This window comes from Globicephala melas, chromosome 8, assembly GCF_963455315.2.
Source record: "Globicephala melas chromosome 8, mGloMel1.2, whole genome shotgun sequence".
Lineage (NCBI taxonomy): Eukaryota > Metazoa > Chordata > Mammalia > Artiodactyla > Delphinidae > Globicephala > Globicephala melas.
This window is the reverse complement of record NC_083321.1, coordinates 3,201,934-3,222,333: the sequence shown is the minus strand read 5'-3', so window position 1 is coordinate 3,222,333 and position 20,400 is coordinate 3,201,934. Positions and strand designations below refer to the sequence as shown.

The 20,400-nt window shown below is 57.7% G+C and overlaps 1 protein-coding gene across 3 annotated transcripts in view; it reads left to right on the top strand.

Annotated features, from left to right (window-relative positions):
- Positions 1-14,402, top strand: part of CTTN (cortactin) — a 33,346-nt gene extending 18,944 nt beyond the window's left edge. For all 3 annotated transcript variants that reach the window (XM_030833215.3, XM_060302809.2, XM_030833216.3), the window contains 7 exons: positions 1,102-1,157; positions 4,837-4,906; positions 6,959-7,107; positions 9,762-9,851; positions 11,695-11,836; positions 12,641-12,712; positions 13,161-14,402. In XM_030833215.3, coding sequence (XP_030689075.1) covers positions 1,102-1,157; positions 4,837-4,906; positions 6,959-7,107; positions 9,762-9,851; positions 11,695-11,836; positions 12,641-12,712; positions 13,161-13,297 — 716 coding nt within the window. In that variant the 3' untranslated portion in view covers positions 13,298-14,402. The remainder of the gene's footprint in view (positions 1-1,101; positions 1,158-4,836; positions 4,907-6,958; positions 7,108-9,761; positions 9,852-11,694; positions 11,837-12,640; positions 12,713-13,160) is intronic.
- The last annotated feature ends 5,998 nt before the right edge of the window (positions 14,403-20,400 follow it).

The following is a 20,400-nucleotide window of genomic DNA, read 5'->3' as shown; positions in this document are numbered from 1 at the left end:
TCGCACCCTTTCTTCCCTGTTGACTTTTTTCTCTCCCGTAACCGTTGGGGTGTGTGTCTGGTCAAAGGTGGCACGAGGTGCAGGTCACTCTAACCCCGTGACGCGCCTCGCTCCTGGGGTGGGCTGTCTCTGGTCTCCCGGCGGCCTTCCGCAGCAGTGCTTGCTGTTGCCGGGACTCCTGTGAGTGTCGCGTAGGCCACCTCCCTGCCTCCGAGACCGGGAGAAACGTGTCTGGTTCAGCCCGATCACTGGCCTTGGACCAGGGGCGTGGGGCAGGCGTGTCCACGTGGTTTCTGTGTCTCATTTGTGGTGGTGTTTTTTTGGTTTTTGCTAGTTTTTTTGATGACACCATCTCTGTGTGACTCCTTCACACAGAACCAGACAGTACGTACGCAAAGCTGGAACTCGACAGGAGGTTTCTGGGTGCATATATTGGGAGTCCAGATGGCAAACGTGCTTTTGCTCAGAGCAGTTATCTAATGTCTGTCAAAATTCAGGCTTGATCATTAGAACCGGGACACACAGTTGGCAAAGAGTCGTGTCCTCTTTTTACGGGGCTGAGTTTAGGCGCTCAGCCCCAGCGTTCAGGGAGAGAATCACCTCGGGCTGACCCGGCAGACCGCGTGGGCGTGGCGTTGATAACTGCACGGCAGTGTGACTGTCACGTAGATCTGTGTTGCTGCAACATAAGTATTTGGCTGGTAGAAGTTCCGGGAAACTTTTTCTCTTTTAAAAAAGCAAGAGAAAAAAAATAAGTAAAACGAGAGAATCCCTGCACTTGAGCCTCTTTTTAGCACTCAGTAGAGCAGGAGCGCAGAGCAGAGACTGTGCTAGGAGGTGGCGCCCTGCCTGCCACCCGCACCCCTGTCCCCCGGGAGCACGCGGGGAGCATGCCACACCTCTTTCCTGCCTCTCACCTGCCTGCTGCCGAGCACCACGGGTAGAAGCCCAACTCGCAAGCAGAGGCTCATCGTTCCACGTTCTCGTTCTGTCGCTCTGGGTGCATTTTCTCGGGCTGTTTCTGGACCTGTTTGCATGCGCCTGCTGCCGGCAGCTGGCGGCCCTCAGCCCGAGACTAAATGCCGTGCTCTCACGTTGCAGACTACTCCAGAGGCTTCGGTGGGAAGTACGGGGTGCAGAAGGACCGGATGGATAAGGTGAGTGCTTCACGTCCAGGGCTCGGGGTTTTCTGCTGAGAGGATTGGGCGTCTGACGCTCTGGGCGGGCAGATGGCTGTTCCCTGGGTGGTCTCTGGTCACTGGTGGGCGCCTGGCGCGTGTTTGCAGAAGTGTGAACGTTTCAGGCAGGCGTGTGTCATCACCGTGGCGGTGCCATTAGCTGGCACACGTGCCGGGCTTCGTCTCCTGTGTCACGGGTGTCCTCTCCTCGACCCCTCGAGGCCACGCTGTGAGGCAGTTGCTGTCCCTGTCACGTATGGGGGGGGCGGGGTCCCTGGCCAGGCAGGCGCAGCACTGGGCCGCCGTCGCGAACGCCTCCCAGACACGTGGCTGTGACCGTACTTGGCAGTGAACCCATCTGGAAACCGAGCTCTTTGGTCACGCTGGCCGCGTCGCGGGGCCTGCCGTCTTGGGGAAGGCGGATCCGGAAGGTGCGCGTCGCCGCAGGGGGTCCCCAGAGGCAGGGTGACACGGCCGCGCGGCTCCACGCTCTGCTCTCCCTGTGGTGCCCTAGTCCAGCTGGTCCCTCCTGCTTGGTTTCAGAGTCTCAGCGCGTCAGGTGGTTGGGTTTCTGGTCTAAATTCCAACCGCCTCAGAGGAGCAGACCCACGAGCCGCGTGGAGCGGTCCTCGCTGGGGACTGGGCGTGGTCTGTCTCCCGTCGGTTCAGCTGGACCGAGGTTGAGGCTGCCCTGCCCGGTCGGTAGTCTGGGCGCCAGGGCCGGTCCCTGTGGAGTTCCCCTTCCATCAGGCTCCCAGCTGACCCCTCGGGGGACCCCATCACGTGACCGCGTGTGGGCCCTGGGAGCGCGGCAGGGCACAGGGCTCTGGCCGCGGGGCCGGGAGTGTCCTGAGGGCGTGCGAGTCTGAGCTCGGCGCTGCGGATGGTGGGAGCTCGCCAGGGAGGACGAGGCCAGTGTGTGTGTGGACGTGGGGACGGGGACACCGAGGACCTGGCGGGCCTGCGGTCGGTGTTGTGGCAGATACAGGAGGTCTGAGAGAAGCCAGACGGGGCCCGCTGCAGGGGGGCAGGTGGTGAGTGGCTGGTCACGACCCACTTCAGGGAGCCCTGCGGACCCCGGTGAGGTTTTGTGTTTCGTCAGATGGGTTCTGAGCGGCCCTGCAAGGGTTTGACAAGCAAATGACGTGAATAGGACGTGCACCAAGCAGCCTCCCTGCCCCGGGGTGGAGAGTGGATCGCGCGGGAATCCGCAAAGCTGTGGCCCCGGTTAGGAGGCGGCTTCAGCGCCTTGATCGGGGTGCTTCTGGCTCGGCCTGAGGATGGCGGTGGAGGGAGAGAGATGCTTCCTTGAGGCAGCGTGGGTGCTGAAGCCCCTGCGCTTAAGGGGTGAGGGGGAGGGCCTCCCGGGTGGATGGTGGGGCTGTCTGCTGAGCTCAGGAACTTGGGGGAGGGGCAGGGCTGGGCGGGATGAGTTCCCTGTGGGCACGTCTGGTTGGGCTGCCAGGCGGCGCAGGTAGTTCGGATGGAGGGGGTAGGGGGGGTGCCTGCAGACGGAGGTGGAGTTGGGGAGCCTGCAGAGCGGCGAGGGGGCCATGGGCCACGCCTGTGGGATGGCAGTGGGCAGGCTGGTCTGAGGAGACTGGGCAGGGCACCTGGTGAGGTGCGGGGAGCCCACAGGGTCCACTGGTGCTGGTCTGAGGGTGGAGAGTTGTGAGGGGGGGAGGGGCCGTCTCTGCCCCGAGGCGCTGCTGGGGACATCCTGTCTGGGCGAGCCAGGTGGTGGCACTTGGCATCTGGCAGGAGTCTGGGCTGTGGGAGGGAGGGAGCCGTGCCAACCACGTTTGGGCCATGATCGGGGAGAACTGGGCACTGGTCAGCCGAGGGGATGGTTCTGTTTTAAGGTGGGAGGAGCCCAGGCCATAGACAGGGAGGTGCAGGGAGACCCTGGGGCGTGGCGGGGGTGCGCGGGGTGCCCCTGCGGCCAGCTAGTGGTCTGTGCTGTGCGCTTGGGAAGCCCGGTGCTTAGAAGGGTGAGGCACCTGCCCAGGTCTCAGCCTTGGCGGCAGCATGAGATCATCCCTGGGGATAGGGGGCGCAGGGACTCAGGTCTGACGTAGTCCCCGTGGGTGGCGGAAGCAGGTGTGAGGTTTCCGGCAGGTGAGCCCCAGGAGAGGCCGAGACCTTGAGTTGGTCAGGCTGGACGGTGGGGAGCGGGGAGCTGGGTCTAGGTGGAGGAGGGTGGCCAGCAGGAGAGGGGAAGGCTGTAGTCGGTGGGCGGGTCTTGGTGATGGGGGTGCAGTGTGGTGGGGACCCCGCAGCTGGAAACTAGAGGCTTGGGGTCGTGGTGTTTGCCAGAAGCCTGTGGGCGAAGGCAGAGAGGTGGCTCTGAGCATCGTGCTGGAGAGTTGGTCGGACGGGACGGGCAGCGGGTGTGCGGGAGCCACGGCCCGGAAGCTGGGGGGGCGCTGACCCCTTCCCCGCCGAGGCCGCAGGGCAGGCAGGAGCCTTGTGGGAGAGCCGGTGGGGGCAGGGCCTTAGAGGTTGTTCTGGAAAGAGATGGGGAGGTTTGGGGAGCAGAGGAGGGGGGTGGTCTGGGCAGCCGAGCAGCTACCTCGGAGTTGGAGAAGGCAGGAGAAGGGGGCTTTGGCGGGAGGGTCGGGGCCGGCCCCCAGGCGTGCCGACCAGAGCCCATGGATCACTGCCGCCCTCGTGGAGCTGCCTGCACCTGAACTTGGTGCGGGCCGTGCGCACCTCCCAAAGCTGCTGCTCGCGGCCGGCCTCAGGGTCAGCCGGTCACAGGCTTCCTTCCACGCATCCTTTCTCACGGTTCCTGTGTCAAGAAGGCAGTGACCGTCCTGAGCCCCTGGCGTGTTTCCCTGGGAAGCGTTTGTGCCCAGCGGCCAGTGCTGCCCTGAGCTGTCAGTCCGCGCCGTGTCAGCCTTTACGTGGCCGGTTGTCGCTGTCCTTTTAGTCTCACAGAGTTGGGTCCCTACAGAACCAAACTAGAGTCGCGCTTACTGGGAGAGGTGGACGATCGGGGGGCCTTTGTACGTCCCAGGGTCCTCTCCCAGCGCAGCAGAGGCTTCTGGGCTCCCCTGCAAATTCTATCCGTGGCGAGAGCTTGGGAGGAACACGTGCTTGGTTTATGGTTGTGAAGTGGAGGCATGTGGTAGGGTTTTTGGTTTTTCTGCTTTTTTGAGCAATTTGCTTAAATTTGAGAGGAAGGTGCAGAGATTTCCCGTATACTCCCTACCTCCCCTCCCCCACCCAGTGGTCCATTTGTTACGATCTGTGAACCTGCATTGAGCCTACGTCGTAGGCACCCAGCGCTGAGGTCGGCTTTAGGGTTCTCTCCTGGGATGGTGCATTCTGCCGGTTTGCACAGGCGTGTAGTGACTCGTATCTACCACTGTCGATTCCTACACAGTAGTTTCACTGCCCTAAACATCCTGGCCCTGCCCATTCACCCCCCACTCCCCATAGGTGTGTTTCTTCTCTGACTGTGACCCGTATGGTCACCAGCCAACGTGTTATCAACACACTTTTCACTCCGCTGTTAATGTGCAGAACAGGTGGATATGAAATCTTTGGGCTCTCTGGTTGGTTCTTTTGGAAGACCTGGGGCAGGCCTTTGTGCAGGGAGAGGAAAGGAAGAAAGAAAAATACGTTCCTGATCTCCCCTTTCCTGTCTTGGTAGAACGCTTCCACCTTTGAGGACGTTGCCACGGTGGCCCCCACTTACCAGAAGACTGTCCCTGTCGAAGCAGGTAAGTCCTAGCAGACCCCCTGGCAGCACCGTGTTTTTTCCCGGGAGAAATTCCACGCTGTGTGGTGTCCCCAGGACAGTGCTAAAGGGGGAGAGGAGCGTCGGCAGGAGCAGATGAAGCATTGACGGAGACCGTGGCTGATCTGTGTATTTTGGGGACAGCAGTTGATTACCCGTTTGAAGCTGTTCATTCCTGCAGAGGTTCAGAGGCACCTTTCAGACACGGGCGTTGCAGCTCTCTGGCGGCGGGGATCTGTTTTGGGGGGTGCTTCCCAAAGCAGAGCTAGGTTAACTGCACGTCCTCAAGGGCCCTGGGAGGTTCCTGCGGAACCTGCCGCTGCCCCGGCCGTGGCATGTCTGAGCAGCATGTCACCGCGTCTGCATGAGTTCAGGCAGCCCTCTCCTTCCTCACTCACGGGCGAGGACCGGGCTGCTCGCAACCCGCCCTTCCGGTGCCTGCTGCGTGCGTGGGCCTCCTGCGGTCCTGGTGTCTGCTGGGGAGCCGTTAAACATGGGCCAGCCTGGGAGGACATCGTTTAGTTGGGGGAATTATTACACGTGATAGAAGTGGTCAGTTAAACGCAGCAAGTGGAGACGACCATTTCCTGTGGACGCCCTGTGGGCCAACAGTCCACACACTCTGGTCTCAGGACACTGGCAGAAATTGCTGAGGCCTCAAAGAACTTTTGTTTACATGGGTTGTGTTTTCTGATCTTTACTGTGTTAGAATTAAAATAGAGGCGAGAAGAATTTACCATTTTATTAATTCACTTAAACATTTAAAAGCAGTGAAACTATCACTTATTAGCATAATACTTTTTATGAAAAAAATAACTACATTTTCAAAACCAGAAAGTGCAGAAGAGTAGCATTTCTTTGCATTAAGGTATAGTTAGTTGATTTACAATATTAGTTTCAGATGTACAACCTAGTGATTCAGAAGTTTGAGAGATTATTCTCCGTTTACAGTTATTATACGATATTGGCTAGGTTCCAGGGTAGCGTTGTGTTACGTTTCTGTGGAATCTCGTCAGTGTTGGCCAGCTGAGCTCTCTTAGCTGCTTCTCACTCCTTCAGTCTCTCGTGACACGTTAGGGTGGTGAAGAAAATCTGGACTCCCAGATAAGCAGTGGGAAAAGGGAAGAGTATTCTACTGGCCGTTTCCGGTCGTATTCTCTGTACCCCAGTCCAGCAGGCAGCTGTCCAGTGGTTTTCTTAAAGGTTGGTCTCTCTTGCGCAGCAAGACTTTGTGACATCACGTCAGGGTCATTGGAGAGTATCGATCACTGAGTCACGCTGATCTTCCACACCCTGGCACCTTTCATTATACAGCGTCCCCCAGGTCACGTTCGGTGACGGTATCAACCTCGTCGCGGAGTCTCTGAGTAAAACCGGGAAATTGTCATACTCACGGCAGTGGACACGGATTTTCCAAAATTCTGATTTTGCTTGAAAGCTTGAGTTTTCCTACTGACAACAAATACTGTAGTTGTTTTTTAACAGGATAGGCTCAGCTCGTTCCTTTCGGAGAAGGGGTCTGGCACGTACCCAAACGGTGTAACCGTAGTTTGTCCATTCCGGGAAAATGATGTTCCAGGAAAAAATCAGTTCGGCCTGCGTCTCAGATAGTTGCACGTGTTTTCCCTGGAGGCCCCACGGCACGTCCACAGGGGCAGTCGCAGTGGGCTCCGCCCTCCCATTTTGTCACACAAAACGTTAAAAGGGTTGAGATCTACTCACAATCAGTACTTTCTACCGTTTCATCAAGGGCATCCTTAGGGGGATTTTCTCTCCTTGTGAGTGTCTGGTGGTAAAGAAAACAGCGGTGTTCGGAATGTAAGAGCATTGCAGATGCAGGGCTGTGCCGTCTTCCCACTGTGGGTACAGCACACGCAACGGTGAAGGCCGTTCCTGGTGGGGGACTGAGCCGGCAGCCGAGGGGGCGCGTCGCCCTCAGCTGGGGTGCCTGCTTCCCAAGGGACAGGCCGCCCTGGCGCGGGCCCGGTCCGGGGGAGATGGTGGTGCCCTGAGTAAATCTCTCCTTTCTCTGCAGTGAGCAGCAAAACCAGTGACATCAGAGCGAATTTTGAAAACCTGGCGAGGGAAAAGGAGCACGAGGACAGGCGGCAGGCGGAGGCGGAGCGGGCGCAGAGGATGGCGAGGCAGCAGCGGGAACAGCAGGCGGCGCGCAGGCAGCTGGACGTGAGTGCGGGCGGCGCCCGGGCCCCCCTTGCGTGCGCGGGGCCGTGTGTCTGGCTCGTTCCTGCATCTGCTGCAGAAAGTGGTCAGTAGAAAGCGTTTTGAACTCGCGCCGAAGGCTGTGCTCTCAGGAACGTAGCCTTCAGCCACACAGACGATCCAGTCTCTTGCCACCAGACACGAGACGGTCGATGTGCCCCGGCTCCAGCCGTGCTGCTCCAGTGCTGGGCGACTGCGGGCCTGTCCTCCCCCGTCAGGCTGGCGGCCCCCGTGCCCTTGGCCCAGCCCCCGTCCACACATCTCCCCCTCAGTCTGTTCCCACCCGTCACCCTCGGGAACGCGCTGTCCCCTCGGGTGGCAGGTTGAGGACACAGAAGGGATCCCCGTGAAGGAGGCCATCTGCCGGCTCTGTAGCCCTTGCTCTGGAGCTCGGGTCGGCAGGTGTTTCTGTGATCCTTTACAAACTGTCTTTGCGCTGGAGAAGGTGCGAGCTGTGAGGGGTGAGCCGGAGAGTGTGGACTCGCTCCTTCCTAAAACTCTGTAGCTGGACTGACGTCTGATGGCCCGGGTCCCCCTCCGCCACCTACCAGCCGGGCGGCCTGACGCGGATCAGCGCACTGTCCCGCGGCCCACGTTCTTGCCCGTGAAACGGGTGTGGGGGCGCCATGACTCGGGTGGCTAGGAAGTCGAATCTGAAATAACGCGTGTGTCGTTTTGTAGATTGTAAAGCTCTATTTAACCTAAGGACGTTTTCTCCTCAAATCAGTGGTTAGGGCTCTGAAGAGCCCGTCAAGGGTGAGTGGGCGGTTGAGGCAGTTAACATGCAACGGGCAGGAAACGCTGGGCGCTGGAGCCGGGAATTAAATAAGCCCTGATAACACGTTCTTATCACACGTGGTGAAGTTGGGATGATAGCAAACGTGTATAATTACCACATACCATTCCTTAATTGTCAGAAACTTTAAAGCTGTCTCTCCTTTAAGTTTTTAGTTAGGCGCTTGTAAGTTTTTCTTTGTTGCAGACACACACGTGCACACTAGGAGGCATTTTTTCCGATAACTTGGTCTCGTTTTCACGTAACGCCTTCCTCGTTTTATGGTTCGGAATTGGACCCCTGCAGTCTGAAAGCTGCAGAAGGGCTGGAGGGCTTGAGAAGAAGGAGGCTCTCGGTCGCTGTTGTCCAGCCCCTCTGCCTTTGAGGTTCTCTCGCCGTCCCTTCCGCCGTGTTGTCCCTCGCTGTGTCCAGCCCCTGCCAGCCTCTCCCCGCCCGCCTGTCCCCCGAGTGGCTCCCATCGATGGGCACGGTACCGCTCGCACCAGAGCCCTCTGGGTTGTGAGGCGCTCTCCTGGGGCAGGACGCGGCCCGCACGTGTCCGAGCGCTCCCTGTGGCGGGTGGGGCGGCCACGGATGCTCGACCCGCACATTCTCGGGAGCGAGCGTGCCCCCGAGAAGGAACGTCTCTGTTCCCCGCCAGATTGGGGTGTGGCGGGGTGGAGGGGGGCCGTCACGGGTCCTCGTGCCACTGCGTGGTGGGCGGCAGGCCCGGCCTAGGCCTGGCCCCTTCGGGGAATCACGCTGCCTCAGGGATTTAACTCGTGGGCGAGCTGCCGGCGCCGTGAGGACTCGTGACCGTCCTGCTGGTGCGGGTCAGGCAAAGCCACACTGGGGTCCAGAGCCGCGTGGTCTCTGGAGGGGGTGGTTTCCAGTGGGCAGTGCCGCCGCCGGCTGTCAGGCAGCCTGGCAGAGCAGGCGGGGAGTGGGTGGGGACGGTGCGGCTCCTGCGTCTGCTGCCCCCGTCCTGTCCCTGGGCGAGCAACTTCCCTCCCCGGGCCGTCAGGTTCCTGATCGGTGGTGTGGAGAAGGTCCACCTCACAGGCGTCAGCACCGGTTTCCCGGGGCCGCGTGCCGTGGCTTAGGACGGCGCACGGTTACCGCCTCACAGGCTGGAGGCCGGAAGGCCTGGGAGGGGTGACGGGGCTGCTTCCTTCTGGAGGCTGCAGAGGGGAATCGCGTCCTTGCCTTTTTCAGCTTCTAGAGCCCCCCTCCCCTCCCCCCCCACCCCCGCCTTGGCTTGTGGCCCCTTCCAAGCTCTGCTTTGACTGTCTGTCTCCCGCTTGTAAGGACCGCTTGTAAGGACCTGTGATGACACTGGGCCCACCCGGGTAATCCAGGGTCACCTCCTGTCTCGGATCCTTACCATGGTCACGTCTGCAGCCTCTTGCCCTGTAAGGGCACACATTCACAGGACTTTGGGGGTTGGGATGTCAGCATCTGTCCACCGCTGTCCATCCTCTGGCCTCCCCAAGATTCACGTCCATCCTACGTGCAAAATCCCTTCACTCCGTTAGAAGGTCCCCGGAGGTCTCAATCCGTTACAGCATCAGCTTGGAGCCCAGGTGACGGCGTGCGGATCAGGTGTGCGGGGGGCACTGCCGCCTCTGGCTGGTTCCGTCAGCCCTGGGGGCAGGACTGCGTGGGCCACCAGGGCCGTGTCTTGAGAGCAGACTTGACCGCATGACCTTGCCTGCAGAGCAGACGCTCCCTTGACGTCTCTGCGCCCTGCCTCTGCTCCGTGTTGCCTCTCCTTCCTCCGGCAGCAGCAGCAGTCGCGGGGAGGCCTGCCGACGTGCTGACTGCTGCTGTCTCTGCATTCCAGGAGCAAGCCCGGGCCCAGAAGCCCACGCCCCCCGCGTCGCCCACGCCCCAGCCGGCCCAGGAGAGGCTGCCTTCAAGCCCTGTCCGCGAGGTTGGTGCTTTTATCCGCTTTGCCCATGAGTCTCTGACGCCCTGGAGACGCCCTTCCCAGCTCAGCACCCCGTGGATAGGGTCCCGCCCTGTGCTGCTCGGTGCCCTGAGGGCAGCCCTCCTGAGCGCGGGGGGGGGGGGGGGGGGGGGGGGGGGGCGCTCGCTGCCTTGGCTTACCCACCGGCCTTCTCACCCGCCCGCCGGCCCCGCTGTGCTCTCCTGAGTCAACCTCCAAGGGTCAGCCGGTGCCCGGGTCTTTCCCTCACCCACTCCCTGCTGCCCTCGACCCAGACCACACCCCCTTCCAGGACCCTCGTCCCCGCCTGGCCGCCGCCCCGCGGCCCTCCTCCCTTGGTCTCTCTCGAGCACCGTGTTCTCCGGAGGCTCTGTCCTTGGCCCTTCCTCCTCAGTCTTCAGTCCCCAGGACCTGCTCCTTTGACCCCTGTGTCACTGAGCCACCTGCCCCCCTGCCCACGGCCGGGTCTCCACAGGCTCTGCGGGCCCCCCTTCCAGAGCAGCTCGGCCCCTGCCGTCCACACCCACACCCGGCCCAGCCCGAGTCCCCTCTGTCCCGCTGTCCCTTTCACCTGGACGTCACCACTTAGAGCTCACTGAGTCACAGGGGACTGAAACTGGCTCAACTCGGCTGGGGCCTAAAGGGGCTGAGGGTGCGGGAGCACCGTGGGCGGGCCTGGGCCTCAGGGTGGTCCGTAGGCTCACCCCTGTGCCTGGCGGGTGTGGCAGGTATGGCGGGTGCGGTCTTAGAATCTGTAATCCCGTGCAAAGGGGGCCCCTGTGCATCCGCCCGTCGGGGCCCACTGCTGGGCCCGTCACTAGCGGTTGGTCCCTTAAGAAGGCTGGAATGACACGTTGTCCTGGGTGGGGCAGGGAGCCCTGCCCAACCACGTGACGGGTGGGGGGGCTGCTGCGGGAAGATAGGAGGTTAGGGCGTTGCTGGCGGCTGTGTGCAGTGACCTGCTCGGGGTGACCCCCTGACCACTGAGCGGCTCCGCGTGACCCTGCAGCACCATCTGGCCCCTCATCCTCCGGTCTGTTCCCTTCACGTCCAGGGGCAATTGCCAGTAGGAGTCCGTCACCCCCTTGTTTAGCCCTGGAGTGGCGCCCGGTGCCCGGCCCAGGTGGAGCCCTGCCCTGTGGCCTCTGGAGGAGCGCTTCCGGCCTGCCGCACCCCTCTGTCACCCTCTGTGGGAAGCCGAGGCCTGACCACCGGCTCTCCTGGGGCTCTCCGTGGGCACCTTCCTTTTCTGACCCGCGAGGGTGCCCTCAGGTGGACCCTGGTCGGAAACGCTGGTTGAAGCCGCTGTCGGTGGTGGATGTTTGGGAACTGGGGTCGCGGCGCAGGTGGCTGTCAGCAGAGCGCTCTTGATGTCCTCTTGCGTGGGACTTGTTGGTCACTTCCTTGCCTCACCTCCACGGAGGGTTCGGTGAGGATGGAACCCGCCACCCGCAGGCTCAGCTGCCCTAGCCAGTGGGATGGGGTGATGCCGTGGAGCTGCCGGCAGAGGCCCGGGAGGGCTGGGACCCAAAGAGGAAACGGGCCAGACCTGCCCCAGGAAAGTGGGGCTCTCGCAGCTGGCAGGTCTTTGGTGACGGCAGGACTCGGTATCGGGGGTGTGAGGACGGGCTTGTGAAGGGGAGCCTGGCCCTCGGCACTGCGGGACCCATTAGGGCCCAGGCATCCGCGGGGTGTGAGCAGGTGACGCCTCCCCGTCCCTGTGTCTGTCTCGTCTCAGCCGGGGCCGAGAGTGGTCCGCGTGTCTCTCTTGGTCGTGTGGCCGTGACCCGGCACGGGTCACGGGAACTGTCTCCTCGACTCTCCGCAGGCCGCGGCTCCGTTCCAGGCCGAGCCGAGCCACACCGGTGAGCCTGAGCCGGTGTACAGCACGGAGGCCACCGAGTACCGGGAGGCCTATGACCCGGAGGCCGTCTACGAAAGCACGGAGGCCCCGGGCCACTACCAAGCAGGTACACGGGTCTCCTGCATTCCACCCCCTCTGCTTCTGTTCCCCTGCTGGCCGACCTGCCCCACCTCTGCCATGCTTGCGGGGCTCCTGTCCTGCTGCGGGCCCCAGACCCCAGGGGGCTTGGCCTGGCCTCCCGGGGGGTTCCAGGAGATCCTTGCTTGTGCTGAGGGCGCTGAGAGGGGTGGGCTTGGAGGAAGGGGCTCTTGCTGTTGTTGTATCAGAGTAGAAGCTCGTGAGGTCTTCAGGAAGCCAGAGTACGTTGAGGTCTCTGAAGAGGGAGATTTCTGCGTGCTCTGAAAATCTTATGGGTGGATGAACACTCCAATTGGTCTTTGATTTCTAGAGATGAGGTTTCCTTTAATGTGTTTGGACAGATTTCACACAAGCCCGTTCTCCCACTTGGAGTGACATGAGAATCAGTATCAGAATCTACACCAGGGCAGGGCTCTCACCTTCCCCGAGCACAGCGCGAGGTGTGATCAGCCGTCTGCTGCTTGCATTCATTTGTTCATGATATGACCTTTCCTAAAAGTAGTGCTCAATCTTTAAAATGTAAAAAATGACACCCTGAGAACTGCCAGTGCCTCTATCGAGATCGTTACACGTGGATTCGCTCCTCGGAGCCGGTTCCTCCCCTTGGGAGCAGGAGCCCGACGGCCCACGGCGCACCCTCCCGATCCACGCTCGGCACCCCTGCAGCGTCCTCTCCTGACGGGCTCCTCCACCCGGACCTGAGGAAGGGGCGTCTGACGGGAGTGAGAGTGAGCTCTGCTTCCCTCTCAGACCCTGTTCTGGTTTATTCTAGAGGAGGGTACCTACGGTGAATATGAGAACGATCTTGGAATCACAGCCATCGCCCTCTACGACTACCAGGCTGGTGAGACACCGCCCCGAGGGCTGGAAATGGTGGTGGCGGGGCTTCCAGTCGTTCGTCTCTTCAAAGTCTGACTCTCAGAGCGTTATTTACGATTTTTAAAAAGAATTTATTTTGGAACAATTTCAAGGTTATAGAAAAGTTGCAGATACAGTCCAAGGAATTCCTGTATCTCCCTCAGCCACACTTCATCTGCTCTGGGTTAGGGTTTTGTTCGAAGGGCTCTGCCCTGTCTCTGTGTGCGCCCCTGTGCGTGCAAAGCCCCCTTCACAGAGTAGGGGAGACAGTGAACCCTCCACCCCCAGGACCCTGCACCCCCAGAACCCTGCACCCCCATGGAGCCTCAGTGGGAGACCGCCAGCTCGAGGGACTGCTGGAGGCTTTTCCTCTGGTGGCTGAGCAGGGAACGCCGAGTGTGACCGCTGCCCTCTCTGTGTGCCCTCCTCCCTAGCGGGCGATGATGAGATCTCCTTCGACCCCGACGACATCATCACCAACATCGAGATGATTGACGATGGCTGGTGGCGCGGGCTGTGCAAGGGCAGGTATGGGCTCTTCCCCGCCAACTACGTGGAGCTGCGGCAGTAGGTAGCTGGCCACGCCCTCGCCGTCTGTGGCCACGCCCGCCTTCCGGTGTTTTCTTCAGGGTGCCGAGGGGAGTGTGCACTGCTTTTATATTTAATACTTTGCTGATGCTTTTGAAAATGTTTACGCCACAGAACTTGCTAATATATTGTAATCATGCTCCTTGGAGGACTCGGTGATTGTTTTTATGCATTTAAGTTTTTTTTTTTTTTTTTTTTTTGCCAAATCAACTGTTGCCTGGAGCCACTTCGGGGACCTTTGGTCCTGAGTGCGTGTTGTCCCTGCCCGCCTCTCGCCCTCCACTCCAACGAGGTGGGGGCAGGAGTCCCTGCCCAGGGTTTTGGAGGAAGAGGGAGGGCCTGATAGGAAGTTAGAATTGTGGGGCAGTCGCTAGAAAGTACGGGAGCTGTCGGCTCGGTCGGAAAAGCCCCTTGCGCTGTGAAATCCCACAGTCTTTGCTGGGTTTCAGCAAAGACCCCCCCTTTCTCCGCGGCTCCCTCCTCTTGTCCTCGTTCTCTCGCCTCCCCTCGACGCCCGGCCTCCAGGAGGGCTGCTGGGCCCCTGCTCCCGCCCCCGCTTCAGTGTCACCAGTCCCTTAAAGACTGTCCTCCCGCTGTCCCCAGCCCTGGGCAGCTGGCCTGTGTCCGCCCTGTGGGGAGACAGCCGCTGCTGGGGGAAGGCAGGTCCCTTCCCCATGGTGAACCGCAGAAATGCTTCCCATCAAGGAGGCCGTGCTCTTTTTGCCAAAATATCATGTTAAGTGACAGCAAAATCTGATGGATTGACTTGGCTGAGAACAAGAGGGAGTGCTGTGGCCCGAGACGCTGCCGTGGCTGCTGCGGGGAGCCCTTCCCCCGGGAGGGACAGCGAGGCCCACCCGGCTCCCGCACGTGGCCGTGGCAGTGTCCTCCCGGGGGACCACGTGGAAATGTCTCTGGTGTTGGGATGCCAGTGACCAAGAGGTACACGTTTTCTTTCCTGAAGTGCATTTGCTTTACCACGATTAGGTCGGGTTTTATATGCAATTCTTGTATCTGAATTTCTGTAGCACACCTCATAGGTATGATTTTTTTAAATTGAACATTCAAAATAAACTTTTTTTGACCCACTTGCTGCTGACTCACTTCATTCTGCGGCGGCGGCCGTGCTGTCGCCGCCCGGCGAGGTGGGGCCTTGCATTTCTCAGCCCTGGGCCAGCCAGCGTCCCTTTCGAGCAAGCGCGCTCCTTAAAAGGTATTGTTTAGGAGATGAAATGTTTCAACTCTCGAAATTTGTGCAAGGATCCCAAGCAAGACGGAAAATGCTGTGTTTAAAACTCATTTCTGAGTTACGGTTTTCAAAATACATCGCGAGGTGATTGCAGTGTAGCCAAAGGTATCACTTTCCTCTGGGGCGCAGCAGTCCGTGTCCAGGAGACCGTGGTGCTGAGCGGAGGAAGGGCAGGCTTGGGTGGTGGGGGGAGAGGGGTTGCAGCCTCCAGGTCAGCCGAGAAGCCCCGGAGGTCGTGGGCGGCAGCAGCGAAGCGTCAGGACTGACACGTCCAGGCCGCCCCGCTCAGTGGTGGTCCGCTCCCAGTTGTGCAGGTTCCTGCTTTGGAGCCTCCGACGGTGAGGGGTGGGGTGTGCTGCGTGCTAACCCGGCTCCCTGGTTTCCAGGACGGTAGGCAGGGCTCCCCTTGCAGGCGGCTCATCTGGCGGAACGAGAGCTTCGAAGCTTCTGGAAGATGTGCTCTCCCCAGCCCCCTCTTGAGGACCTTGGCCTGGTGGGCTGCCTAGACCCTCAGGCAGGTGAGGTGGTGACCTTTTGTTTTCAAGCTAAGGCTGGAGGACTGTTACAGTGGCGCTCTCTGAAAATTCAGGAATTTGGAAATCGGCCCTGGCTACCCCCCATCGTGTTCCTGACTCCCCGGGTCTGGTGGGAGCTGACCTGGGTCACCTGGGAGCTGGGAGCCTGAGTTCCTGGGCTCATTTCCTTCCCACCAGACCCCCCTGTGGAACCTTCTCGTGGTGCTGAGTTGCCCCATTGAGCCCCTTCAAGCCTGGAGGTAGCACCATTGCCCCCTGGGCCAGCTTTGCTCGCGGGACCCAAGCCTGAGAGGCCCCTCCCCCCACGGCAATGTGTGGGGTCGGATGGGAGGCCCCAGTGCTGGGAGTCGGGCCGCCCTGCCTGCAGCCGCCTGCGGGGGACGCTGTTCCTGAAGAAACGGGGCAGGGAGGTTTCCCCACGATGGGGTGAGGGCAGAACGTGACAAAGGCAGGGGCAGGAAGGCCCCGCTGGCCCAGCGTCTGCCCAGCCTGTCTCCGCCTGTGACCACCTCTTGGCCGTGTCCGTGTGACGTGTCTGTGTGTGTCCTGCTGACCGCAGAGCCTGGCGGGCAGGTGGGGCCTCTCGGGAAAGGAAGGCCTGTTCTGATGCTCTGCGCCCTGGACGTGCCGTGTGGGGCATGCACCTGCTTGACTTTACGGTCTGATTTCTTCATCTGAAAAAGGGATTAAAAACAATGTCTTCTTTCCTCCCAGACAGGGGCTTCAGGGCTCATTCTCCATGCTTGAATTTGGAGTGTTTTGCCAGGATACACCTTAAGGATCTGATGGGTAGAGTGTATGCATCTTACCAGTAAGACATAACAATACGTTTTAGGAATTTGTTTTTCCTGAAACATTAGGAGACCCTAATCTTATCCTCTCAGACCCAGGTTTTAAATTCTGTTGTGGTTTTTTTTTTTTCTCCCAATATCCCTTTGGATATTTCTTCTGACCTGTCTGTTCTACCCTGGGAAGACAAACTCTGCATCTGTGATTGTGAAAATGACAAATGGAAGGGCACGTAGCAAATAGAAATAGGTTGGCTGAGAAGCTTCCTTTTTCCTGCCCACAATCAGAGTTATAATATTGCTTCTTCAGTGATGTTCAGAACCATCTGAAACAGTTCAGTTGTCATTTGTGAGCTGTAAAGATTTCCCACTAACATCTGCCGTCTCTAGATTAATGTCAGTATTTTCTCTGTTGATTAAACCTCCTATTAGAAACGGAAACACCAGGCTTCCCTGGTGGCACAGTGGTTAAGAATCCGCCTGCCAATGCAGGGGACACGGGTTTGAGCCCTGGTCTGGGAAGATCCCACATGCCGCGGAGCAGCTAAGCCCGCGTGCCACAACTACTGAGCCTGCGTGCCACAACTACTGAAGCCTGCAGGCCTAGAGCCCGTGCTCCAAGAGAAGCCGCCGCAATGAGAAGCCCGCGCACCGCAACAAAGTGTAGCCCCCGCTCACCGCGACTAAAGAAAGGCCCGTGTGCAGCAACAAAGACCTAACGCAGCGAAAAATAAATAAATAACGTAAAGAAAAAAAACAAAGAAATGGAAACACCACCTCCTGAGTGGGCTGTGTGAGGAGATGCGTGTGAACATTTTCTGTAGGCCTGATAACCCTCAGGTGGACAGAATAGTGACCTCCCAAAGATGTCCACGTGCCAGTCCCGGGAGCCTGTGACTGTGTCACACTACATGGCAAAGGGCAAGTAAGGTCTCTAATCAGCTGGCCTTGGTTTGGGGTTATCCGATGGGTGCCATGTAATCCCAAGGGTCCTTAAGAGTGGAGGAGGGAGACAGAAGGGGGATCAGAGCGATGGCCTGTAAAAGGACTCGACCCGCCGGTGCTGGCTTGGGAGGTGGAGGGAGGGGCCATGAGCCAAGGACTGGGGACGCCTCTAGAAGCCGGAAAAGGCGAGGGAACGGGTTCATCCTGGGAGCCTCCTGCAGCCACGAGCCCCGCCCTCACCTTGATCTTAGCCCAGAGAGACGCCCGCTGGATGCTGACCTACGGAGCTGTAGGGTAATGGACTTCTGTTGTTCTGGGCCAGTAGGTTTGGGGTCATTTGTGACAGCAGCCACGGGGAGCTAATCTCCCGTCCTTAGGCTGTTTTTGAAGAGCAGGGTCCCTGTTTTCCCTCTCCTCCCCCACAAGGCTGATATCAGGTTCCCAGAAGGTGCTGGATCGATGATCCGCAGCTGATGTAGTGATTGAACGAGTGACCCAAGCTGCTGTGGTGTGAGTGTTGAGAAGTGGCTTCAAACCAGAGTCGTTCCCCTTGGCCAGTGTCCCTCGTAGGTGAGGCCCTGATCCCGTGCTCATTCACAGCCAGTCCCCATTCCCCTGTTTCTCCTTTCTGTCGTCTGGAATATGGGTGTGATGGCTGGCCTCTGCCAGCTGTTTTGGACTATGAGGCATTTTGAAGGTCCCCTCTGAGGATGGCGGAGCAGAAGCAGAGCTTGGGTTCACGATGGCGTCATGGAGTGGCCACACTAGTCTTGCCACTTCAGTACTTTTTTTTTTAATGAGGCAGAGGAATAAACTAAAATAAAGAATGATGCCCACCATCCAGTTTTACAAGGATTAAATCATTAGTCACTGCAGCTGCTGACGGACAGTGCACCCTGAGAGGGATTGAGGACGAAGGACAGAACGAAGCTGTCTGTACTTCGGAAAGACAGGCCCCTTAGGTAGATAGAGACCTCAGAAGAATTGTAATGAACCCAGATTCTTGCATCTTCCCATACACAGAAAACACACACACACACACACACACATATCATTAAATGAAATGCATACCTGTTGCTCGTGAGTAGCAGTGACCTTTTGTTTTTTAATTTTTATTTAAAAAATGTTTTCTGGCTGCACCACGTGGCTTGAGGGATCTTAGTTTCCCGACCAGGGATCGAACCTGGGCCCCTGGCAGTGAAAGTGCTGGGTCCTAACCACTGGACCGCCAGGGAAGTCCCAACAGTGACCTTTTGTTGAGATGTATGCTTGGCCGTGCACGTTCCTAGCGGGCCATATACAGACTGGCCCCTCCCCCTTCCTCTCAGAGCAGATCGTCAGAGCTATCAGAGGTGGTGTCCAGTTCAGGTTCCGTTGAGTAAAACTCAACTCACAGCTCAGGCGTGTGTGTGTGTGTGTGTTAACTTGATAAAACTTTTATTCTATTTACACCATTGTTATTTTCAGTATCCGTTGTAAGTGCAAACACAATTTGCTGTAGCTTACGCAAGAGGGCATGTTTCTTCGTATTTTTGCCGAATATGAGTATTGTAAAAAATTTTAAACCTCTGACAATCTAGTAAGTGAAAACATTTTTTGTTGTTGCTTGTGTTTAATTTACTTCCAGTGAATGGCTCCCTTTTTTCTTCCTTTTCTCCTTTGTTTGCTTCCTTTCTTAAAAATACACAAATGATTCTCTACAAGCTCATGGGAAATTCAAACAAGGACTTTCAATTCTGGAAATATTTGGGACTAGACATTATGAAAACCCTCTTGCCATAAAACACCAAGAGTGTTAGATAAATTTTAACAAGCATCTTGTTAATGCAGAGTCCAGCTTGTAAGAAGGTAAAGAACATGTTTAGGGGTGAAACAGAAGAGGGAGCAGGCACACAGAACAGAAAGCTAGCCCTGACACCCAGATTACCACGAGGTCATCGATTCGTCAGTACCTGCACCTAGAGCCTAGGGGCGTTGCCAGGCGCATGGGGCAGGAGATGAGGCTCTAGGTCCAGCAAGGTGTGCTGCTGGAACAGCGGACGTGAGTAGGGCTTGGGTCCGTAAGGGGACATTGCCTCAAGGAGAGGGTGGCGGCGTTTGTGAAAATCTGCCCACTGGCAAAGAGAGATACTGGCATCACTTGTTTGTCTAGTCCTCATTTCTGGGTGGGGGAAGAGGTTGTGTGGTATTTGGTGGAGATTTTGCCTAAAGGAGATTCATGACTGTTGGAAGGAGCTGGAAAGGGCAAGCTTGGGCAGGATCCTGTAAGGGGCGGGGATAGAATAGAGAAGGGGAGGAGGTTTAGCAAGACATTTCCTCAAACTGACCACTAGATGGTGCCAATAACTCCGTACAGCTTGGTTGCCCTCTCTGAGCAAAGCAGTGATTTGTTTCCCACTATAGTTGTCCCGCAGTATCCCGGGGACGGGGGAGGGTGCTTCGGGGACCCCCACGGACACCAAAATCTGTGGATGCTCCAGTCCCTTATGTAAAGTGGCGTAGTATTTGCAAATAATCCATGCACATTCTCCCATATACGTTAAATCTCTGTAGATTACATATAATACCTAATACAATGTCAGTACTATGTACATAGTTGCTGGGTGCATGGAAAATTCAAGCTTTGCATTTTGGAACTTTCTGGAATTTTTTTTCCCACACATACTTTCAATCTGTGGTTGGTTGAATCAGGATACAGAACCCATGAATATGGAGGGCTGACTGACTATATATTCTTGCTTTTTTGCATAAGAATTGGTGACGTAGAGATAAAAGACAGCCTCAATAAATCCACAGACAGAAAGCAGACTAGTGGTTGCCGGGGGCTGGGGGATGACGAGGAGTGGGGAGTGACTGCTAATGGGCATGGGGTTTCCTTTTGGGGTGATGAAGTTTTTCTCTTAATTTTTAATTTAATTTGTTTATTTTTGGCTGCACTGGGTCTTCGTTGCTGCATGCAGGCTTTCTCTTGTTGCGGCGAGCAGGGGCTACTCTTTGTTGCGGTGCGCGGGCTTCTCATTGCAGTGGCTTCTCTTGTTGCGGAGCACGGGCTCTAGGTGCGCAGGCTTCAGTAGATGTGGCACGTGGGCTCAGTAGTTGTGGCTCGCGGGCTCTAGAGCGCAGGCTCAGTAGTTGTGGCGCACGGGCTTAGTTGCCCCGCGGCATGTGGGATCTTCCCAGACCAGGGCTTGAACCCGTGTCCCCTGCATTGGCAGGCGGATTCTTAACCACTGCGCTACCAGGGAAGCCCCAAAAGTATTGTTTTTATAGCAAAAAAAAAAAAGGAAATACTCTATAAGATGGATCAACAAATGAATGGATAAATAAATTTTGATATATGCATATAATAAAATACTACTCAACTGTGAACACAAATGATTTAGAGATGCATCTGTCATCTTAGATGAATCTCAAAAGTCGTATTGGAACAGCTGCAGAGTTCATGAATGCCAGTAATCAGGGTACTATCGCTGATGATGGCAGCGGACACAACTGCGTGGTGAATGAGTGCCGGGCACCATTCTCTTTCTTTATAAGGATTGTGGGTTTATCATGCATGAAGTAGAGA